At 42.9% G+C, this 24,249-nt stretch overlaps 1 protein-coding gene across 7 annotated transcripts in view; it reads right to left on the reverse strand.

The window, feature by feature from the left end:
* Window positions 1-24,249, reverse strand: part of trappc9 (trafficking protein particle complex subunit 9) — a 1,402,808-nt gene that overhangs the window by 1,303,005 nt on the left and 75,554 nt on the right. For all 7 annotated transcript variants that reach the window (XR_011595734.1, XM_070892854.1, XM_070892846.1 and 4 more), the window contains one exon: window positions 19,642-20,242. Coding sequence is in view for 6 of the 7 variants with exons in the window: in XM_070892854.1 (XP_070748955.1) it covers window positions 19,642-20,225 (584 nt within the window). In the remaining variant the exon portion in view is untranslated. The remainder of the gene's footprint in view (window positions 1-19,641; window positions 20,243-24,249) is intronic.

Consider the following 24,249-nt stretch of genomic DNA (forward strand, 5'->3'; position numbering starts at 1 on the left):
GTGTTGCATGTTGAGATGGCGCACACATCCCCAGTTGCAGCCTGGAATGATCCAGATGCATAGAAAGTGCAGCTGTAACTTTCACTTCAACTGACAAAGCGGTCCTCCTGACGCTTCTAGGTTGCAGGTTTGCTTTCACCAACTCACAGATCTCAGTTACAACTTCTTTGCGGAAATGTAGCCTTCTAACACAGTCTGCATCACTCAGGTGCAGGTACGAACGCCTGTCTCAACATATAAGAAATGGGTCTCCTGCCTAGCACCCTATGGGCTCGGAGGTTCCTCATGCGATGACCTATTCTGCCTGTCTTCCTGCCGTTGAGCTTTTTGCAAAGGTAAAGTTTAACTATGGGGGCAATAGTGACAATGCCATCTGCATGATGGTGCTAAGTAGGAGATAATTGATGGTGCTAAGTGGCACCATCATGCAGACGGCTCGCACAAGGTATAGCACTGTCAGTATTGCCCCATAGTTAAACTTCACCTTTAGAAAAAGCTCGAAACGGCTTTAAGGCAGGCAGGACAGGTTCTTTATTCTCTCTCCCCCAAGGTCTGTATAGAAACATAGAAAATAGGTGCAGGAGTAGGCCATTCGGCCCTTCAAGCCTGCACCGCCATTCAATAAGATCACGGCTGATCATTCCCTCATTACCCCTTTCCTGCTTTCTCTCCATACCCCTTGATCCCTTTAGCCATAAGAGCCATATCGAACTCCTTCTTGAATATATCCAATGAGCTGACAACAACAACTCTCCGCTGCAGGGAATTCCACAAGTTAACAACTCTCTGAGTGAAGAAGTTTCTCCTCATCTCAGTCCTAAATGGCCTACCCCTTATCCTAAGATTATGTCCCCTGGTTCTGGATCTCCCCAACATCGGGAACATTCTTCCCGCATCTAACCTGTCCAGTCCAGCCAGAATCTTAGAAGTTTCTATGAGATCCCCTCTCATCCTTCTAAACTCCAGTGAATAAAGGCCCAGTTGATCCAGTCTCTCCTCATATGACAGTCCAGCCATCCTTGGAATCAGTCTGGTGAACCTTCGCTGCACTCCTTCAATAGCAAGAATGTCCTTCCTCAGATTAGACGACCAAAACTGAACACAATATTCCAGGTGAGGCCTCACCAAGGCCCTGTAAGACCTCCCTGCTCCTATACTCAAATCCCCTTGCTATGAAGGCCAACATACCATTTGCCTTCTTCACCGCCTGTTGTACCTGCATGCCAACCTTCAATGAATGATGAACCATGACACCCAGGTCTCGTTGCACCTCCCTTTTCCTAATCTGCCGCCATTCAGATAATATTTTGCCTTTGTGTTTTTGCCCCCAAAATGAATAACCTCACATTTATCCACATTATACTGCATTGCCATGTATTTGCCCACTCACCTAACCTGTCCAAGTCACCCTGCAACCTCTTAGCGTCCCTCTCACAGCTCACACCTCCACCCAGTTGAGTGTCATCTGCAAACGTGGAGATATTACACGCAATTCCTTCATCCAAATCATTAATGGATATGGTAAAGAGCTGGGGTCCCAGCACTGAGCCCTCTGGCACTCCACCAGTCATTGCCTGCCATTCTGAAAAGGACCCGTTTATCCCGACTCTCTGCTTTCTGTCTGCCAACCAGTTCTCTATCCACGTCAGTACATTACTCCCAATACCATGCGCTTTGACTTTGCACACTAATCTCTTGTGCGGGACCTTATCAAAAGCCTTTTGAAAGTCCAAATACACCACATCCACTGATTCTCCCTTGTCCACTCTGCTAGTTACATCCTCAAAAAATTCCAGAAGATTCGTCAAGCATGATTTCCCTTTCATAAATCCATGCTGACTTGGACTGATCCTGTCACTGCTTTCCAAATGCACTGCTATTTCATCCTTAATGATTGATTCCAACATTTTCCCCAGTACTGATGTCAAGTTAACCGTTGTATAATTATCTGTTTTCTCTCTCCCTCCTTTTTTAAAAAGTGGTGTTATATTAGCTACCCTCCAGTCCATAGGAACTGACCCAGAGTCGATAGACTGTTGGAAAATGATCACCAATGCATCCACTATATCAAGGGCCACTTCCTTAAATACTCTGGGATGCAGACTATCAGGCCCCAGCGATTTATCAGCCTTTAATCCCATCAATTTCCCTAACACAATTTCCCACCGAATAAGCATATCCCTCAGTTCCTCCTTATCACTAGACCCAATGCCCCCAAGTACATTCGGAAGGTTATTAGTGTCTTCCTTCGTGAAGACAGAACCAAAGTATTTGTTCAATTGGTCTGCCATTTCTTTGTTCCCCATTATAAATTCACCTGAATCCAACTGCAAGGAACCTACATTTGTCTTCACTAATCTTTTTCTCTTCACATATTTATAGAAGCTTTTGCAGTCAGTGTTTCTGTTCCCTGCAAGCTCCTCTCATACTCTATTTTCCCCCTCTTAATTAAACCCTTCGTCCTCCTCTGTTGAATTCTAAATTTCTCCCAGTCCTCAGGTTTGTTACTTTTTCTAGCCAATTTATATGCCTTTTCCTTGGTTTTAACACTATCCTTTATTTGCCTTGTCAGCCACGGTTGAGGCATCTTCCCAGTTTTATTTTTACTCCAGACAGGGATGTACAATTGCTGAAGTTCATCCATGTGATCTTTAAATGTTTTCCATTGCTTATCCACCGTCAACCCTTTAAGTATCCTTTGCCAGTCTATTCCAGCCAATTCACAACTCATACCGTCGAAGTTATCTTTCCTTCAGTTCAGGACCCTAGTTTCCAAATTAACTGTCACAATTGTTGTAGTTCATCCATGCGGTCTCTAAATGTCTGCCATTGCCCATCAACAGTCAACCCCTTAAGTATCATTCGCCAATCTATCTTAGCCAATTCACGCCTCATACCTTCAAAGTTACCCTTCTTTAAGTTCTGGACCATGGTCTCTGAATTAACTGTTTCATTCTCCATCCTAATGCAGAATTCCACCATATTATGGTCACTCTTCCCCAAGGGGCCTCGCACAACAAGATTGCTAATTAGTCCCTTCTCATTACACATCATCCAGTCTAGGATGGCCAGCTCTCTAATTGGTTCCTCGACATATTGGCCAAGAAAACCATCCCTAATACACTTCAGGAAATCCTCCTCCACCGCATTACTACCATTTTGGTTAGCCCAATCAATATGTAGATTAAAGTCGCCCATGATAACTGCTGTACCTTTATTGCACGCAGCCTTATTTCTTGTTTGATGCTGTCCCCAACCTCACTACTACCGTTTGGTGGTCTGCACACAACTCCCACTGGCGTTTTCTGCCCTTTGGTATTCCGCAGCTCCACCCATACCAATTCCACATCATCCAGGCTACTGTCCCTCCTTACTATTGCATTAATTTCCTCTTTAACCAGCAACGCCACCCCGCCTCCTTTTCCTCTCTGCCTAGCCTTCCAGAATACCCCTGGATGTTCAGTTCCCAGCCTTCGTCACCCTGGAGCCATGTCTCCGTGATGCCAATTACATCATATCCGTTAACTGCTATCTGTGCAGTTAATTCATCCACCTTATTCCGAATACTCCTCGCATTGAGGCACAGAGCCTTCAGGCTTGTCTTTTTAACACACCTTGCCCCTTTAGAATTTTGCTGTGATGTGGCCCTTTTTGTTTTTTGCCTTGGGTTTCTCTGCCCTCCACTTTTACCATTCTCCTTTCTATCTTTTGCTTCTGCCTCCATTTTATTTCCCTCCATCTCCCTGCCATGTTAGTTTAACTCCTCCCCAACAGCACCAGCAAACACTCCCCCCTAGGACATTGGTTCCGGTCCTGCCCAGGTGTATGGATGGACCACACCCAGGTCTTGTAACTACTCCTGCCCCACCTCCCCGCAACCAAACTCATGGCAGTCTTGTGCCGAGTGCAGCAGCCTTCCGATTGGCATCTCCCTCCCCTGGCTCAGTGCAGAAGCCTTCCGATCGCCACCCTCCCCCCGGGCTTGTTTTCCATCTGAGCCCCAAGCCCGTGTCTGGGCTCGGGGCCGATTCCGACGGCACGACCTCCTTCCAGCCCTGCTTGAAGACGTTCGGTGCTGGCGTGAGTAAAAAAATGAAAACTTCAGAAATCCAAGAAACTTCCATGTACTCCGTTGAAAGATAAAAAAAAGTTGAACAGTTATGATGAATATTTCAAGTGTTAGAGACTCCCTCCAAAAGCTTCAATGAAAAACAATGGCGTCTTTCAGCACCAATTTTTCAATGTGCGCTGCTTTCTGTTAGTCACCAGAAGGTTTTTTGGGAGTGGCCAGATACGCCGACCTGGGATAAAAAATATTTGGGGCAAACTGTGAAAAATGCTGAAAACTGGCGCAGACATGAGGGAATGCCCCATGGGATCAAAAAAAACTAACATAGAAAAATCGTAACTAAAGCAGTTACACTAGCGCACATTCCAGGGCGAAACTTTGAATTAAATAATTACGGCAGAAAAAAAAAAGTGCACCAAAAATGACGCAAATGACGCGGGAAAATTGAGCCCAAAATAGTGGAGACAGAAATTAAACAAACTTGTTAGCATTCCAAAACTCATACCCCAGTGTAATCTCAAGGACAGACTTTAAAAATAATAATGTCACTGATATCAGATTATACCCTTCAGTTTTAATAAAATGTATTTCCACTACCCGATTTGCCAATACACAAGTGGCATGCAACTGCTTGAATACTTCAAGTTTGAGTTCAGTCAAACTGAATCATATAGTTCATATCATCCGTTTATCCCTAGTATGCATAAATACACAGTCACCACTAAATCCTTTAAGCATTTTATGAAACCCAGGCAGTTTCAAAACTAGCTTGGAAAAATAAACTTTGCAGCAGTGCTTTACAGGTTGAACCTTCTTTATCCAGCACCCTCAGGACCGGCCCTTTGCCGGATAAGGGATTTTGCCGGACATCGAGAAGTCATGTGTTCTAAGGGGAGCAAAGTTATGCAAACCGTTTTTACAGCTGGCAGCCAGCCCCCAGTCATTTTACTTTGATTTCAAACCCACCATAAAACCTTCAATAAAAAAATAAATACCTGTGACTTTAATATGCACATAGATTGGGCTAGCCAAACTGGAAGCAATACGGTGGAGGAGGATTTCCTGGAGTGCATAAGGGATGGTTTTCTAGACCAATATGTCGAGGAACCAACTAGGGGGGAGGCCATCTTAGACTGGGTGTTGTGTAATGAGAGAGGATTAATTAACAATCTCATTGTGCGAGGCCCCTTGGGGAAGAGTGACCATAATATGTGGAATTCTGCATTAGGATGGAGAATGAAACAGTTAATTCAGAGACCATGGTCCAGAACTTAAAGAAGGGTAACTTTGAAGGTATGAGGCGTGAATTGGCTAAGATAGATTGGCGAATGATACTTAAGGGGTTGACTGTGGATGGGCAATGGCAGACATTTAGAGACCGCATGGATGAACTACAACAATTGTACATTCCTGTCTGGCGTAAAAATAAAAAAGGGAAGGTGGCTCAACCGTGGCTATCTAGGGAAATCAGGGATAGTATTAAAGCCAAGGAAGTGGCATACAAATTGGCCAGAAATAGCAGCGAACCTGGGGACTGGGAGAAATTTAGAACTCAGCAGAGGAGGACAAAGGGTTTGATTAGGGCAGGGAAAATGGAGTACGAGAAGAAGCTTGCAGGGAACATTAAGACGGATTGCAAAAGTTTCTATAGGTATGTAAAGAGAAAAAGGTTAGTAAAGACAAACGTAGGTCCCCTGCAGTCAGAATCAGGGGAAGTCATAACGGGGAACAAAGAAATGGCAGACCAATTGAACAAGTACTTTGGTTCAGTATTCACTAAGGAGGACACCAACAACCTTCCGGATATAAAAGGGGTCAGAGGGTCTAGTAAAGAGGAGGAACTGAGGGAAATCTTTATTAGTCGGGAAATTGTGTTGGGGAAATTGATGGGATTGAAGGCCAATAAATCCCCAGGGCCTGATGGACTGCATCCCACAGTACTTAAGGAGGTGGCCTTGGAAATAGCGGATGCATTGACAGTCATTTTCCAACATTCCATAGACTCTGGATCAGTTCCTATCGAGTGGAGGGTAGCCAATGTAACCCCACTTTTTAAAAAAGGAGGGAGAGAGAAAGCAGGGAATTATAGACCGGTCAGCCTGACCTCAGTAGTGGGTAAAATGATGAAATCAATTATTAAGGATGTCATAGCAGCGCATTTGGAAAATGGTGACATGATAGGTCCAAGTCAGCATGGATTTGTGAAAGGGAGATCATGCTTGACAAATCTTCTGGAATTTTGTGAGGATGTTTCCAGTAAAGTGGACAAAGGAGAACCAGTTGATGTGGTATATTTGGACTTTCAGAAGGCTTTCGACAAGGTCCCACACAGGAGATTAATGTGCAAAGTTAAAGCACATGGGATTGGGGGTAGTGTGCTTACGTGGATTGAGAACTGGTTGTCAGACAGGAAGCAAAGAGTAGGAGTAAATGGGTACTTTTCAGAATGGCAGGCAGTGACTAGTGGGGTACCGCAAGGTTCTGTGCTGGGGCCCCAGCTGTTTACATTGTACATTAATGATTTAGACGAGGAGATTAAATGCAGTATCTCCAAATTTGCGGATGACACTAAGTTGGGTGGCAGTGTGAGCTGCGAGGAGGATGCTATGAGGCTGCAGAGTGACTTGGATAGGTTAGGTGAGTGGGCAAATGCGTGGCAGATGAAGTATAATGTGGATAAATGTGAGGTTATCCACTTTGGTGGTAAAAACAGAGAGACAGACTATTATCTGAATGGTGACAGATTAGGAAGGGGGAAGGTGCAGCGAGACCTGGGTGTCATGGTACATCAGTCATTGAAGGTTGGCATGCAGGTACAGCAGGCGGTTAAGAAAGCAAATGGCATGTTGGCCTTCATAGCGAGGGGATTTGAGTACAGGGGCAGGGAGGTGTTGCTACAGTTGTATAGGGCCTTGGTGAGGCCACACCTGGAGTATTGTGTACAGTTTTGGTCTCCTAACTTGAAGAAGGACGTTCTTGCTATTGAGGGAGTGCAGCGAAGATTCACCAGACTGATTCCCGGGATGGTGGGACTGGCCTATCAAGAAAGACTGGATCAACTGGGCTTGTATTCACTGGAGTTCAGAAGAGTGAGAGGGGACCTCATAGAAACGTTTAAAATTCTGACGGGTTTGGACAGGTTGGATGCAGGAAGAATGTTCCCAATGTTGGGGAAGTCCAGAACCAGGGGTCACAGTCTAAGGATAAGGGGTAAGCCATTTAGGACCGAGATGAGGAGAAACTTCTTCACCCAGAGAGTGGTGAACCTGTGGAATTCTCTACCACAGAAAGTAGTTGAGGCCAATTCACTAAATATATTCAAAAAGGAGTTAGATGAAGTCCTTACTACTCGGGGGATCAAGGGGTATGGCGAGAAAGCATGAAGGGGGTACTGAAGTTTCATGTTCAGCCATGAACTCATTGAATGGCGGTGCAGGCTAGAAGGGCTGAATGGCCTGCTCCTGCACCTATTTTCTATGTTTCTATGTTTCTATGTACTGTTTTCTAAAACCTTCAATAGAGAGAGAAATACTTGTACTTTCTCTTTGATTTGCTGTCTGAAGCCAGGCCCAACCATTTAATAACGTGGCATTTTAAATATTTTGTCCTCACAAAAGTATCCAGGTAGCTGTTTCTGTCTCAATTGAATATGCAGTTTATTTACTGTAAATATTGGATAAATAAGGAAAAATAAAAACTTTTGGATCTCAGAAGCTTTGCTCCACTAGTTATTAAGGGAACCTTTTCAGCCAGCCCCCAGTCCCAGCCAACCAGCCCCAATACTGATGTCCCTAACCCCACGATCCACCGCTACCCCGCGCCCATGATCTTTGTGCTGCGCTGCCTGCCAGTTCCGATACTGATGTCGCTGACCCCGTGATCCACCACCACCCCACCCGCGATCTCTGTGCCGCACTGCCCGCCAGCCCCCAAGCTCAGCAGCTCCTAGTTTCATCCTTGCAATTATGAAGTTATCTGAAATTTGTATATGTCGGTTCTCTGTTGGAGGGTGGGGGGGGGGGGCAAGGTGGGCTGGGGGCCTGCGGGCGGTGCAGTGGAGAGATCGTGGGGTCGCGGGGCGTGCACGGTGGATCGTGGGGTCGGGGATATCGGGCCTGATTGGGGCTGGGGCTGGCTGGCAGTGCAGTACAGAGATCTTTGAATGTCAGTCATTCCCTTGTTCAATTTGCTGCACCACAACCTTCTCATCTCCCAGGGAGAACAAAGACTTTCAAAGGGAAAGAGAGAACTATAATTGATCCTTAGTTTTAGTACACGACATTTTGCATGAGATTCAGCTTTACTTGGTAAGTGATGCACCCAACCATACACCATAATGTATACTCTAATTGCAAGCTCTGTAATTACTTGCCTACTTCCTGCTCCTATTCATTCAATTAACTCCAAGGAAAACCTGCTTGTGCTCTTTATTTTTAAGGTGTTTTTGAATAGCTCCCTTTAAGCGTTTTTAACCTGATAATTTTTTTCACATTGTCCATGTTGGAGTTCTGCGCATGCGCCACCCAGTGGTCGGGAATGGTGCCAGACGAGGGGTGGTGCCAGATAAAAGAGTCCCGGATAAGGGAGGTTCAACCTGTAGCTGTCTATGCATGAAATTTTAACAACTGCAAAATAAAACCTGCTGGTTTGGGATCTCCCTTTTTCTATAGGGCTATTCTAATGGTTTGAAGAACAAATATCACACACTTTAAATATATCAGGCAGGAGGATTATAGCAGATGAGAGTATGAGCTTTTGGGAGAGACTACAGCTCACCTTTTTACACCCAATAATAAACTCATAGGGCAGTGTTGGGGAAAAAAGAAACAGGAATAAGAAATAAATTGAGAAACTCAAACAATTTAAAAACAAAAATTAGGTAACATTCCACAATTTCTTTATATAGTTATTTTTCTTAAATTCTAATGGAAGTAGGTGTAGGAAAGAGATAGGTAACAGTATTGCATTAACAGGTCCCCAATGAAACAATTTAATGCAAAAGAACATTGACACTTGCTCGGGGTCACGACCTTTGACCACAGACAAAATATATTCAACCAATAAGAGATATTGCTCGCACAGCAACTTCAATACGAGACATGAGTAGGTGAAAAGGCATTACATTCATGATTTTTAAAAATCTTTTTTTTATATCAATTGTTCTGACAATATCCAAGTTAACACACTATAAAATTGTTACTTTCAATATTGAAGAAACAACTTTGCATTAATTTCAAATGCTAGAAGAGTCAGAGATACATTACAGTGCAACTATTAAGTGAATTGCAGACTGATGTCAGACAGCAAACTTAATCAACAATTCAACCCTGCATTCTAACCAGCAAATTGTTTTTTTTGAGTCTTTTGGAAAGGCAAGGTTTTTACTTCAAAGGCAAGGTTTTTACAGCACTGTTAAAGAGACTAGGTCACTTATCAAACTACCTGGTAAAATTACTTGAAAACCTGACTGATATCTATCCACAAAAGGTAGCAATATCCAAATGTGGCCACCAGAGGACAGTATTAAATTCTCAGATACCTGTACAATGCTTTTTTGATGAATTTTAAGATTTGGTGACTTTTATAACTATTTTGAAGTTGAACACCTTATAAAAATGTTTTTTTTTTTACCTTTAGTGGATCTGAGACAATGTGGCACCTCAACACTGTGCCCTCTACTTACTTCCCAGATAATGAACTATTTAGGGAAAGTTTATTTTCAAATTATTTTGCACTGGTGGGAAAGGAAGAGATGTTTAATCAGCAAATGTTATAATTAGTACCTTTTCTATATGGAGTCTATCTTTTCAAACAAAAACTCACCAGATAGTAAATCACAAGTTACTTCCAAAACCACAAACTTAATTGGCTCACTCGAACAGGGAAAAAAAATATTGGAATTTTGGAAACCAAATATTTTTTTCAAAATCATTCTTAGTGACCTTTGCAGGTTTACAAAGCATTGTGCCAAAATTTGTAGAAATATACTTCGAGTTGGTCTTTTCCATCTCAAAACTATAAAGTGGTGTCCGAATGTATTGCCTTGTTTTTCTAACAGCTCAAAAATAGACTAAATTGTCAACCTACTTTAATAGGTTGGTTTGTGTATAACTCAATTCCTACAATCACAAAAACCTGGTTAGAGCCTTTACCTAAAAACATGCACACTGCAATTCAAATATGATAACCACCTTTATTTCAAAAGAATAAGCTCGCACAATTCAAGCCATTTTAAAAATCAGAACTCACTATCTGATACAGTGCAAAAAAAGAACCAGTTGTACAACAAAATTTTACGTGCAACTTCGTTGTTAGTGCTCTGTTTGCCAAATCCGCTCAACTACTGTCACATATGTTACAGTAGCCAATTGCACAGCATGTAAGAAGGTCTGGAAACATTCCCTCTTGGCTACAGATAATGCATAGCTTGAAGAAAAAATTTTTAAAAGACAGAAAACGTCTTCAAGAGATTGTCCTCAGAGGGATCGAGTGCTACAATGAGTTCCCACACTGCCCTTTTATCTCTTGAACCTGGTTCAAATCCCAGTCCAAATATATGGTATGAAAACCCATCACATGAAATATGTTTTACCAGTCTGAACCCAATTCATAGCAAATGTTAGCCAACAGCACAAAACTAGATATAACTTGGCACCAATAAGCAATCTCACAGACGGATTACCGGGCTGGCCAACATGGAAAACAGAAATGTTCTTCGGAGGTTGGAGGCAATACACTGTTGAGGTGTCGTCGCGAGAGCTCGACTCTGTAGCTAGCTATTTCGTATTTGACCCAAGTGCTATGTGGTGGCACCTTGGGCTAGAATTTCCCTCACCTGTTTTTCTGGCGTCCTCACCAGAGGTGCGCCACTTTTGTCCGCCTCCAAACACACCAAAAAAAGACGTCCGTATTCTGGCTGCTCCCCAGCCTCTCCTTGATTGTGGCGCAACGTGACCCAATGGATTGGGGGTGGAGCCAGTCCGGCACTGAAGAGAGTGCTGGAACCACTGCACATGCGCACTCGAGTCTGCACGCATGCGCAGCAGCTCCTGGCAGGCCGTTGCTGCAAACGCACACTGCAGGCTGTGTGGGAGGGGCCCGAAGCACACCGTCCCTAGCCCTGGCCGAATGGGCTCCCTCATCGGCGGCTCGCTGCATTCCTAAGGCAGGACTTCTATTTTTTTTTTAATGTGTTATTTACTGATTGCTTATTACTTTGGTCTTGGTGCTTTAGGGGCAGGGTTCCTTCTATTTTATTTGTTAATTAATTGCTTATTACTTTTTCTGCTTTGTTTGGTGCTTGGTGGTTCTTTAAATGTAGTTACTTGCACCGATTCCTGAGCTGTAAGCAAGATCTTTCTGTGCGGACAAAAGTGGACACATACGTCGCCCGAAGTTAGTTTAATACAACTTTTTTCTGACCAAATTGGCATAAATGGTGTAAGTGGCTGGGAATGCCCTCTTTTGAAAAAAAAAAACTGGCCTAACAAAAAACCTAACTAACTCACTTACACTGGTGCAAATTAAATGGCCATATTTGCAACTGAAAAGATACACCAGAAAAATCAAGTTACACCAAAAAAAAAAACAGTGCAACTCATGGGTAAATTTGGGCCCCAGTGCCTGGAATTGCTAAGTGTTCTATTCTTCAACACTCAACATTCCTGGATAAGCACAGAAAATAAAAAGAGGAAAATTAATTTCACCTTCTAGAAAAGGAACAAACTTGCATTTATATTAGTGCCGGTTAAATTTTCAGGATGTACCAAAGTATTTCTGAACCAATTAAATACTTCAAGTGTAATCATTGTTACATAGGCAAATACAGGAACCAAATTGGACACAGCAACATCCTGTAAACACAAACTGAAATAAATCAACAATTAACAGATTTGGTGACGTTAGTCGAATGAAGAATTCCAAATGGTGCCATCTGGATGTCCAGCTGAACATAGTCCTGATATTTTAAAGCCAAACAGGTTAAGAATGCAATTGGAGAGCTGCGGGATGGGCTCTTTGCTAATGGGACGATGCTCGGAAGTAGAAAATACAAGGTAAGTGCCTCATTGAGGACCGATACATGGATATATACTTGAACATGGCCTGCAATTAACATCTCAAAAGGCAGCCACTCAAACAAAGCACTGCACTGAAGTGTCAGCCAATATTGTGCACTCGGGTCTTGCAGTCAGGCTTAAACCCACAACCTTTGACTCAAAGTACAACATTTTAAAACTTCGTTCACGGGATGTGGGCATGGCTGGCAAGGCCAGCATTTATTGCCCATCCCTACTGAACCAAGCTTGCACAAAAAGTTACTTTGTATGCTTTAGAAATCTAATTTCAGCAAATTTCATGGAGTAATGTGATCAAACTCAAATAAATTAGGATTAGCCAGTTGAATTTACTCTTGCAGTTTATGAAATTAATGGACCAGAGGATTGAAATATCTAATAGACATTGGGGGGGGAAATTATGGTTGGAGACTTCCTTCGGACAAACGCCTCCGACCCGGGAAAAAAATCTACAAAAATACCTGGGTCTTGGAGGAATGTACGATTCCGGTCGGAGGCCTTCATTCGCTGCGCAGTGTACATGGGCATGTCTTCCAGATACGTAATCCTGGAATCACGTGGACCTGGACCACCAATCACTATCTAGTATTCTCATTGATAATAATGGGAGCTTTGATTTTACGAGGTCCCATTACGATCAATGAGAATACCTCCCTAAAACAAGAAACAACACAATATATAAAAATAGCTCCTCACATATTTAAAATGGTTTTTGGAAAAAAAATTGTGTGTGTTTTAATAGGGTTAAAAATAAACTTACCTTAATGGACAGGGTTTTTAATATAAAAATCAAAAGTATTAAATTTAATTTTTCTAGGTTTTAAAACTCTTCTGCTGGTAAAAATAGACTATACACCTGCTTTTGCCAGGCATAAGAGTTTGAAAGACATTCGCTGGGCAAATAGCCCAAATGTCTGTCCCGCGGATGTAATTTCTACGGGGATGCGTAGGACCTGTCAAAAGAAATTGACAAAATCGGAAAAGCTGGTTTTCGGCGCATGCACATTGTGCGCCGAGAATCGGCTTTTGCAAGGTCTCGCCGGGTGCATGCGCACATCGTATGCACCCGGCAAGGCCGCAATTTTCGGCCCACTGTTTTTGCTCTTGGGAATATGGGCAGTGCCACAGTTATTTTCCAACCCTAGTTGCCCAGAGATCATGATGGTGGGCCTTCCCCTTGAACCACTCCAATCTTTGTGTCGATGGTGCTCCCACAATGGTGTTGGGTAGGGAATTCCAGGACATTGGCCCAGTAATAATGATGGTAACTTGAAGTGGAGCAGAGGAATGTCATTCCCACAACATTGTTGATCATCTTCGTTGAAGGTAGAGAACACTGGGGTCTAAGGTATCATCAAAATATCCTTGATGCATTGCTGCAATGCATCCTGTGGTTCATGCATACTGCAGCCACAGTGCACTGGTGACAGAAGAGGTGGATATTGAGCCTGGTCACAGGGGCACTAAGCCAACTATATCCTGGCTGGTGCCAAGCTTTGATGCTGTTGCAGCTGCACCCAAACAGGGAAGCAATGAGTATTACATCACAATCCTGACTTGAATGTTGTAGCTGGCGGAGTGGCTTGGAGAGATCAGGAGGTAACCTACTCATTGCAGAGTACCTAACCTCTGCCTCTTGTAACCATGGACCAGTTAAGCTTCTGGTCAATGAGGTCATCCAGGAAACACAGCGAAGGTACTGCCATTGAACGAAATAGAAAGTTCTCAATCTCCTTATCTGGCAGTTACACGGCACGAATATCATCTGTCATTTGCCAGCCCAAGCCTGGATGTTATTCCGGTTCTGCTGTAAGCTGGCACAGGCTCCTTCATTATCAGAGGAATCATGAATGGAGTTGAACACTACTACCACCAGAAAACAGCCTCACTCCTGCCCTTATGACAGTGAAAATTGAGTGTGCCAAGGACATTTCCCTGAGTAACTCTTATGGGCGATGTGCTGGAGCTGCAATGACTAACCTCCAACACTCAATGATCTTCATTTGTTTTTCCTATGACTTCAACTAATGTAGGGTTTTTCCTTTAATCCCCACCCACCTCTGATTTACTAGAGGTACTTGGTGCCATACTCTGTCAAATGCTGCCTTGATGTCGATGGCAGCTGCTATCACCTCTCCTCTGGTATTCAGTTCTTGAATCCATTTCTGGATACCTACTGGATACAATTGTACATTCCTGTCTGGCATAGAAATAAAAAAGGGAAGGTGGCTCAACCGTGGCTATCAAGGGAAATCAGGGATAGTATTAAAGCCAAGGAAGTGGCATACAAATTGGCCAGAAATAGCAGCGAACCTGGGGACTGGGAGAAATTTAGAACTCAGCAGAGGAGGACAAAGGGTTTGATTAGGGCAGGGAAAATGGAGTATGAGAAGAAGCTTGCAGGGAACATTAAGACGGATTGCAAAAGTTTCTATAGATATGTAAAGAGAAAAAGGTTAGTAAAGACAAATGTAGGTCCCCTGCAGTCAGAATCAGGGGAAGTCATAACGGGGAACAAAGAAATGGCGGACCAATTGAACAAGTACTTTGGTTCGGTATTCACGAAGGAGGACACGAACAACCTTCCGGTTATAAAAGGGGTCGGGGGGTCTAGTAAGGAGGAGGAACTGAGGGAAATCCTTATTAGCCGGGAAATTGTGTTGGGGAAATTGATGGGATTGAAGGCCGATAAATCCCCAGGGCCTGATGGACTGCATCCCAGAGTACTTAAGGAGGTGGCCTTGGAAATAGTGGATGCGTTGACAGTCATTTTCCAACATTCCATTGACTCTGGATCAGTTCCTATGGAGTGGAGGGTAGCCAATGTAACCCCACTTTTTAAAAAAGGAGGGAGAGAGAAAACAGGGAATTATAGACCGGTCAGCCTGACATCGGTAGTGGGTAAAATGATGGAATCAATTATTAAGGATGTCATAGCAGTGCATTTGGAAAGAGGTGACATGATAGGTCCAAGTCAGCATGGATTTGTGAAAGGGAAATCATGCTTGACAAATCTTCTGGAATTTTTTGAGGATGTTTCCAGTAGAGTGGATAAGGGAGAACCAGTTGATGTGGTATATTTGGACTTTCAGAAGGCGTTCGACAAGGTCCCACACAAGAGATTGATGTGCAAAGTTAGAGCACATGGGATTGGGGGTAGTGTACTGACATGGATTGAGAACTGGTTGTCAGACAGGAAGCAAAGAGTAGGAGTAAATGGGTACTTTTCAGAATGGCAGGCAGTGACTAGTGGGGTACCGCAAGGTTCTGTGCTGGGGCCCCAGCTGTTTACACTGTACATTAATGATTTAGATGAGGGGATTAAATGTAGTATCTCCAAATTTGCGGATGACACTAAGTTGGGTGGCAGTGTGAGCTGCGAGGAGGATGCTGTGAGGCTGCAGAGCGACTTGGATAGGTTAGGTGAGTGGGCAAATGCATGGCAGATGAAGTATAATGTGGATAAATGTGAGGTTATCCACTTTGGTGGTAAAAACAGAGAGACAGACTATTATCTGAATGGTGACAGATTAGGAAAAGGGGAGGTGCAAAGAGACCTGGGTGTCATGGTACATCAGTCATTGAAGGTTGGCATGCAGGTGCAGCAGGCGGTTAAGAAAGCAAATGGCATGTTGGCCTTCATAGCGAGGGGATTTGAGTACAGGGGCAGGGAGGTGTTGCTGCAGTTGTACAGGGCCTTGGTGAGGCCACACCTGGAGTATTGTGTACAGTTTTAGTCTCCTAACTTGAGGAAGGACATTCTTGCTATTGAGGGAGTGCAGCGAAGGTTCACCAGACTGATTCCCGGGATGGCGGGACTGACCTATCAAGAAAGACTGGATCAACTGGGCTTGTATTCACTGGAGTTCAGAAGAGTGAGAGGGGACCTCATAGAAACATATAAAATTCTGACGGGGTTAGACAGGTTAGATGCAGGAAGAATGTTCCCAATGTTGGGGAAGTCCAGAACCAGAGGTCACAGTCTAAGGATAAGGGGTAAGCCATTTAGGACCGAGATGCGGAGGAACTTCTTCACCCAGAGAGTGGTGAACCTGTGGAATTCTCTACCACAGAAAGTTGTTGAGGCCAATTCACTAAATATATTCAAAAAGGAGTTAGATGAGGTCCTTACTACTAGGGGGATCAAGGGGTATGGCGAGAAAGCAGGAATGGGGTACTGAAGTTGAATGTTCAGCCATGAACTCATTGAATGGCGGTGCAGGCTAGAAGGGCCGAATGGCCTACTCCTGCACCTATTTTCTATGTTTCTATGTTTCTATGGAACAAGGCTGTAATGAGGTCTGGAGATAAATGGTTCTGGCAGAACCTGAAATGATCCATGAGGTTATTGGCGAGTGGGTGTTGCTTGATGACACCATTTATGGCTCCTTGCATCACTGAACCATTTAGCAATGGACCACATGCTGTGGGGTAGAATGAGTATTTTGATACCAACATCCACTAAACAAGGGAGAAGCAGTGGATGTGATGTATTTGGACTTTCAAAAGGCTTTTGACAAGGTCCCACACAAGAGATTGGTGTGCAAAATTAAAGCACATGGTATTGGGGGTAATGTATTGACGTGGATAGAGAACTGGTTGGCAGACAGGAAGGAGAGAACCGGGATAAGCATGTCCTTTTCAGAATGGCAGGCAGTGACTAGTGGGGTACCGCAGGGCTCAGTGCTGGGACCCCAGCTATTTACAATATACATTAATGGTTGAGATGAAGGAATTGAGTGTAATATCTCCAAGTTTGCAGACAGCACTAAGCTGGGTGGTGGTGTGAGCTGTGAGGAGGATGCTAAGAGGCTGCAGGGTGACTTGGACAGGTTAGGTGAGTGGGCAAACGCATGGCAGATGCAGTATAATGTGGATAAATGTGAGGTTATCCACTTTGGTGGCAAAAACACGAAGGCAGAATATTATCTGGGTGGCGGCAGATTAGGAAAAGGAGAGGTGCAGCGAGACCTGGGTGTCATGGTACATCAGTCATTGAAAGTTGGCATGCAGGTTCAGCAGGCGGTGAAGGCGGCAAATGGAATGTTGGCTTGCATAGCTAGGGGATTTGAGTATAGGAGCAGGAAGGTCTTACTGCAGTTGTACAGGGCCTTAGTGAGGCCTCACCTGGAATATTGTGTTCAGTTTTGGTCTCCTAATCCGAGGAAGGACATTCTTGCTATTGAGGGAATGCAGCGAAGGTTCACCAGACTGATTCCTGGGATGGCAGGACTGACATATGAGGAGAGACTGGATCAACTGGGCCTGTATTCACTGGAGTTTAGAAAGATGAGAGGGAATCTCATAGAAATGCAAGAGAAAAATTTGGCATTCGGGGTACAAGCGGGGCAAGGGTTAAAGTGCTGGTTCCTGCATCGACCCATGAGGTGGTAAAAGGCCTCTCTTCGGCCTTGTACATTTCAGTACCAAGGCTCCAGAAGTTATTCATTCAATATGTACCAGGACATTAGATAATATTCCGACAGGATACGATGTGAGAACCTAAACAGACATTGATAAGACCTTGCGAAGAGGCTCGAGGCAGACTCACGGGCACCAAGGAGAGTCAGCAAATTCTAACCTGATGAAGTCATCCGAGTTACAGTCCAAGGTGGTCACGAGATCTTGGCCTGTCAATCTGAAATAGCACTGATAAGGTAGTCCAATTCGAAAAGTAGTACTGATAAGATAGTCCAATTCGAGATCTAGGGAGGTCTTACCAGGGAACGGAGGGGTTTTTGAAATGTATAAAAGTTGTATGATTGTGCTGTTCGGGGAGCATCCTCACTCACAGGCGGCTGTGATGAGGTGTGCTCCCGGATGTTCGTAATTAAAGATCATTGTACCTTGCCATCCGTCTCTGTCTGCTAACTTCGATAACTGCTTCGCGGGTTGGGGAGAGTGTCGACCCTCTATATCAGGGGGCCCGCTCGTGGGAGGAGAAGCCTTCCTGTTTTCCCTGACAGAAACATAAAATTCTGACGGGACTGGACAGGTTAGATGCAGGAAGAATGTTCCTGATGTTGGGGAAGTCCAGGACCAGGGGACATAGTCTAAGGATAAGGGGTAAGCCATTGAGGACTGAGATAAGGAGAAACTTCTTCACTCAGAGAGTTGTTAACCTGTGGAATTCCCTACCACAGAGAATTGTAGATGCCAGTCCATTGGATATATTCACAAGGGAGCTCGATATGGCCCTTACGGCTAAAGGGATCAAGGGGTATGGAGAGAAAGCAGGAAAGGGGTACTGAGGTGAATGATCAGCCATGATCTTATTGAACGGTGGTGCAGGCTCAACGGGCCGAATGGCCTACTCCTGCACCTATTTTCTATGTTTCTATGTTTCTAACATGCACGCTTCCTGTGAATTTTTTTTAAATAAACAAGTTACCTCAAACATCGGTGGACATATCAACTACAAGAAATACTGGCTTAAACATCAGTAAGCAACAATCAAGTCCATCAATGCACAGGCCTTCCATGTACCATCCTCTCCAATAATGGACCAGGAATTTCTGTTGGTTATTCGTACTGATATCTAGTGATTATACAGCCTGATGTCAAGATCTACAAACTCCTTTATTAACATATTATAATATGCATATAAGATGTGCTATTCCCTTTTAGCCTGCAGCAAACTAAAACCTTAAATAATTAGTTCAAACCATGTAATTCAGTGATAGGACCGTGCCATCCACCATTACATCTACCGCCAGTAGCTTCTCTCCCCACCGCGCACTGTCCCTCCAAAAAAGACATGGAACTATAATACTCTTTTGGGCTTCTAAATGTCACTTAATTCATCCAAGTTTCATGGAAGTATAAAACTTTAGCTTCACTGATTTGTCCATTAAAAGTACAAGATATATTGGCACATTCCAGCTGTAACATTTGCATAGAAATAAATTGTTAAAACTTCAATTATATAGTGCAATTTACAACTGTGGTACAAGCACCTTAAAAGCATCAATCACACTAGTGCCACACCTACAGCTTGCTGAACTGTGTGGAACTGTAAATCACCTTTTTAAGAACAGATAGCCAGCAATAAGTTTCTACCTGGAGTGTCTTTGGACATTTTTGTATTTCAAATACTGATAGAAAGATTGAGGTTATAACTGCAATTCACTGGCAAATCAGAAACAATTCTGGACATTTTAAGTGTTTAATCTTTAATCAAGAGATTAAACGATAGCAAGTCAGTCACTACCTCTGGAGAGAAGTATCCCACATGACAACGAGAATATTAAAGTCCTCATTAAAGTCAATTTTAAAGTGTTTAAGTTACATTTTAAAAATGCAATATCATGGAGTAAGTCATGGATAGCAACAAAATATATAAATCTTTCCTCTCGTGTGCCAGATTATAACTCATTGGAAATATTTGGCACACTTCACTACTATCCTTGCTTGTCAATAAATAAAATTTCTGAGACCATACAGAAAACCATATTACAGAGCTCTAACATTACCTACAATGTATTAACTATCACTCACCTGCTGTCTGTATCTAGGCCGACAAAATCTTTCTTTTCAAATGGCACGCAGAGTAATTGAATCTTGTCTCCTGATTTATCTGTTGCCCTGTCAAGACGCTTGGATTCCAAAACAATGAACAATGATTCGATAAAGTCTTCCACTTTCTTCTCTATAGTTTCACACTCATCGTAACTAGGATAAAATGCAACATCAGTGCGAGGTTGCTCAGCAATTTCCCCCTGCAGCCCAAAGACAAACAAACGTGAATCATACAGTGTAGAACCATAAATTTCTTTCTGGAGATGAAATTTCTCTGATGTCTGTGGCCAGTCCTTTGCATTGCAACACTGTGTGATAGCTATCAACCCTATAACTTTCCGATGGGTCTGAAAGTCTCCCCATTCATTGTTTTCAGGTGGGTAATGGTGTCTGTAACGAATGTATAGAACTCGTTGAGAATCGCGAAGATTAATCTGATTGGCGGCAGCAATTTTCTTGTAAATCTTGAAGAACTGCTCTTCTGGTACAATTCCCACAGGTTGGACAATGACCAGAAGACTCTGGTGGTCCTCGGCACACTGCATGTAGTCAGGAACACTCATTCTCCATCAACTGAAATCTGGTTAATGGAAAAAAAAAAATCATGATTGCCCTTTCAATGTTAAGAAGGCCATCTATTATGCACTCAATCACTGCTTATAATTAACCATTACAAAGTAATTCTAAATTTATAGTATTTGAACACTCAACCCATTATGGAAATACAACAAACAGTTCTGTATCTTACGGGGTATTAAAACAAATTAAACTTCAGAAGTAAACTGAAATTATACAACTGTATACACTCAGATGAAGTAAATTGAAATTAGAAGAGTCCATTTGTATTTTACTGGGATCCATTCAAAACTATGATAATCAACTATTCTCTATAGCTTCTGCAAAAATGCATTACAATGCCGTGCAAGAACTGATACAGATAACGAAGTTTTGTTTCATTACTTAGAAGGCTAAATGAAAATTCACCAAGAAAAAAAACATTAAAACCTAGACAATATCATCTTCATGTTGATGTTGTGTGTTCTAGCATCTCTCTTGTGGTCTCTACTACAACTCTTTCCCTCTTGAATAATACTGCCATAGTCAGTCTTCACACACACACCTCGTTTTAGGGCTTTGAACTACTTTTGTCACCTTGATGATGTCAGCCTCAGTTGTCGTACTCTTATCCGAGTCAGAAGGTCGTGAGTTGAAGTCCCACACCAGAGACTTGATCTCACAATCCAGTCTTGCACTTCAATGCAGTGCTGAGAAATCACTGCACTATCAAAGGTATCATCTTTCAGACGAAACATTAAACTGTGGCCCCATCTGCTCGATCAGGTCGTCATAAAAGATCCCACGGCACTATTCGAAGAATAACAGAGTTCTCCTGGTATCCTGGTCAATACTTTTCCCTCAACCAGCACAACTAAAACATTCACCCCAGTGCTGTTTGTGGGACCTTGCTGAGTGCAAATTATCTGCCACTTTCCCTATGTTATAACAGTGACAGCTTTTTTAAAAATAAGTACTTAATTGGCTGCAAAGTCCTTTGGGACATCTGGAGATCATAAAAGGCGCTATACAGGTCCTTTCTTTACATGTAGTTTACATTGCTTATCTGGTCTTAAACTGCTCTAGTCATTTAATTTCAGATATCATTAATTGGCTACATTTTACTGAGCTGCCATTATTCAAGTTTGATGCATGTAATTTGGAGAAACACTGAACAAATTTTAATGATTGATTAGACACAAAATGAAATCAAGTAATATCACTGTGAAAATTGTTAAATAAAGCACAAGCTCCTTTGATAAAATTCTCGTGTGTGCCAAAACTCTTACTTTAAAAAAAAAACCTTTTATGTAGTGCTATACTGCACACGGCAAGCTGCCACAAACAGAAATGAGATGAACGTCCAGTGAATCTGCTTTTGGTACTGTTGGTTGAGGGTGCGATGTTGACCAGGATTCACGAAGGTTTATTTGAACAATGTCACAGGATCTTTAACCTCTTGAATAGGTAGACAGGGGCCTATTTTAACACATCTTCAGAAGTATAGCACCTCCAAAAATATATTTTTACACTACTGATATCAGTATACAGGAGCTAGGGAGGAAGTTCGAGAGCAGGACCTCAAAATGTAGCAATCTCTGAATTACTCCCAGTGCCACGTGCTAGAGATTATAGGAGCAGTAAAATCAGACAGGTTAGTGCATGGCTGGAGAAATGGTGCAGGAGGGAGGGCTTCAAATTCTTGGGGCATTGGGACCAGTTCTGGGGCAGGAGAGACCTGTACAAGATGGATGGGTTGCACCTCAACAGGGTTGGGACCAATGTCCACACAGGAAGGTTAACGGAAGGTTAACTGGTGCTATGGGGGTAGGTTTCAACTAATTTAGCTAAGGGAGGGACACTAAGATGAAGCATTAGAGAGTAGATACAAGGTGCACAGAGGACTGGGGAGACAAACAGCATTAGAATAAAGAGTAGCTCAGAACAAAAAAAGGAATCAGACGGCGGTGGGGGCGAATGCAAGGCAGACAAGAGATAGATTTTTGGACTCTAGTTAAACAAGGGATATGGGATCAGGCGGGCAAGTGGAGTTGAAGTCGAAGTTCAGCCATGATCTTACTGAATGGCAGAGCAGGCTCAAAGAACCTTATGGCCTACTCCTGCTCTGAATTCTTATGTTCTTAAGATGGGTTTGGAGCGCAGGTGCGTAAATGTATGGAGTACGGTAAATAAGATTGGTGAGTTGCAGGAATGTAGTCACATGGGATTATGATATAGTGTCAACAACAGAGACCTGGCTCAAACATGGGCAGGAACGGGTACTTAATATTCCTGGCTACAACGTATTCAGAAAAGACAGGGAAGGAAAAATTGGAGGGTTGGCCATGTTGATCAATGATATTGTTAGAGCATTGGAAAATGATGATATACTAGAAGGTTCAAAGACCAAATCTATTTGGTTGTAAATAAGGAGTAGAGGAGCTATTACACTGCTTGGTGTATACTATCGGTCACCAAATAGTGGGAAAGTGACAGGAGCAAATTTGCAGGCCAATTGCAGAAAGATGCAAGAATTTAAGAGTAGTGATAATGCGGGACTTAAATTATCTTAATATCGACTGGAAAAATAACAGTGTAAAGGGAGAAGGGGCGGAATTCCTGCAATGTCTACAAGGGAACTTTCTTGATCAGTATGTTTCCAGCCCAACGAGGAAGGAAGCCATGCTGGATCTAGTTCTGGGGAATGAAGTAGGGCAAGTGGAGCATATTTTAGTGGTGTGAAAGGGGGTGTCATTTGGGAAACAGCGACCACAATATCATGAGCTAAGGAGTTGAAAATAAATCGCGCCCAGGTGGATTGGAATCAAAGATTCTCAAGTAAAACAGTAAATGAGCAACGGGAGGCCTTCAAAGAAGAGATAGTTCATATATAGATTGGACATTACCACGAGGGGGAAAGGAAGGGCATCCAAAGCTAGAGCTTCTTGGATGACTAAAGATATAGAGATTAAAATAAAACAGCAAAAGGAAGCTTATGACAACTGTCAGGCTCATAATTCAGTGGAGAACCAAGGAGAATACAAAAAATACAGAGGAAATAGATGGGCAAAGAGAGTATATATGAGAATAGATTAGTGGCTAACATAAAAGGAAACCCAAAAGTGTTTTATAAACATATAAATAGAAAAGGGTAGTGATAGGAAGGGTGGGCTAATTAGGGACCAAAAAGGAGATGATCTTGTGGAGACAGGGGGCTTTGTTAGCAATCAGGGATGCCAACAAATGTATATGATTGTGCAATTAAAACTGTGATGGGAAAAAGCTGTGTTTAAATGGTTGTATTCGAATTGGAGACAAATTGTCTATTCAGGAAGTTTAGAAATGCTCATGTCTTGGTACCCTGCTGAGATTTTATCGCATTTTGCATTATGACAACCATTATCTGTGGTTTTCAAGTTAAAGCTTTAGTTTTATGTATCTAAGACAATTTGTTTCAGAAAGACTTAGAATGGATGGAAGTTGAGAGAGTTAATGTAAACATGTTGCTACGTCGTAATGGAGTTTTCTGGTTTGGGCCTCATAGTTCAAAGGGTAGAGCGACCCTAGATAATAGGGACAAGAGAGAGATGGAATGATTTCTGCAGGAAGAAACACTGGGTTAGTGTCAACATAGAATGACGTGATCAAAACCGTAAGACATCTTTAGGGTGGGCTTTGTTTCAAGAATCGAGACAAAGAACTAGAAGCCTTATTGGATATTAAGGCTTTAGGGAAACCTCGAGAACTGTGGAGGTTGGGTCATTGAATATATTTCAGGCAGAGATAGACAGATTTTTGAGCAATAAGAGAATAAAGGATTATGGGGAGCGGGCAGGGAAGTGGAGCTGAGTCCATGATCAGATCAGCCATAATCTTATTAAATGGCGGAGCAGGTTAGAAGGGCCAAATGGCCTATTCCTGCTCCTATTTCTTATGTTTTTAAAAGGTCTCATCAATATCCAGGATCAGGCTCACCCTAACAAGAGAATAAAGGTCGCCTCCTCAAGGTTGCTCTTACAGACGGTGTGAGGG

The sequence above is a fragment of the Pristiophorus japonicus genome, chromosome 1, assembly GCF_044704955.1.
Source record: "Pristiophorus japonicus isolate sPriJap1 chromosome 1, sPriJap1.hap1, whole genome shotgun sequence".
Taxonomy (NCBI): domain Eukaryota; kingdom Metazoa; phylum Chordata; class Chondrichthyes; family Pristiophoridae; genus Pristiophorus; species Pristiophorus japonicus.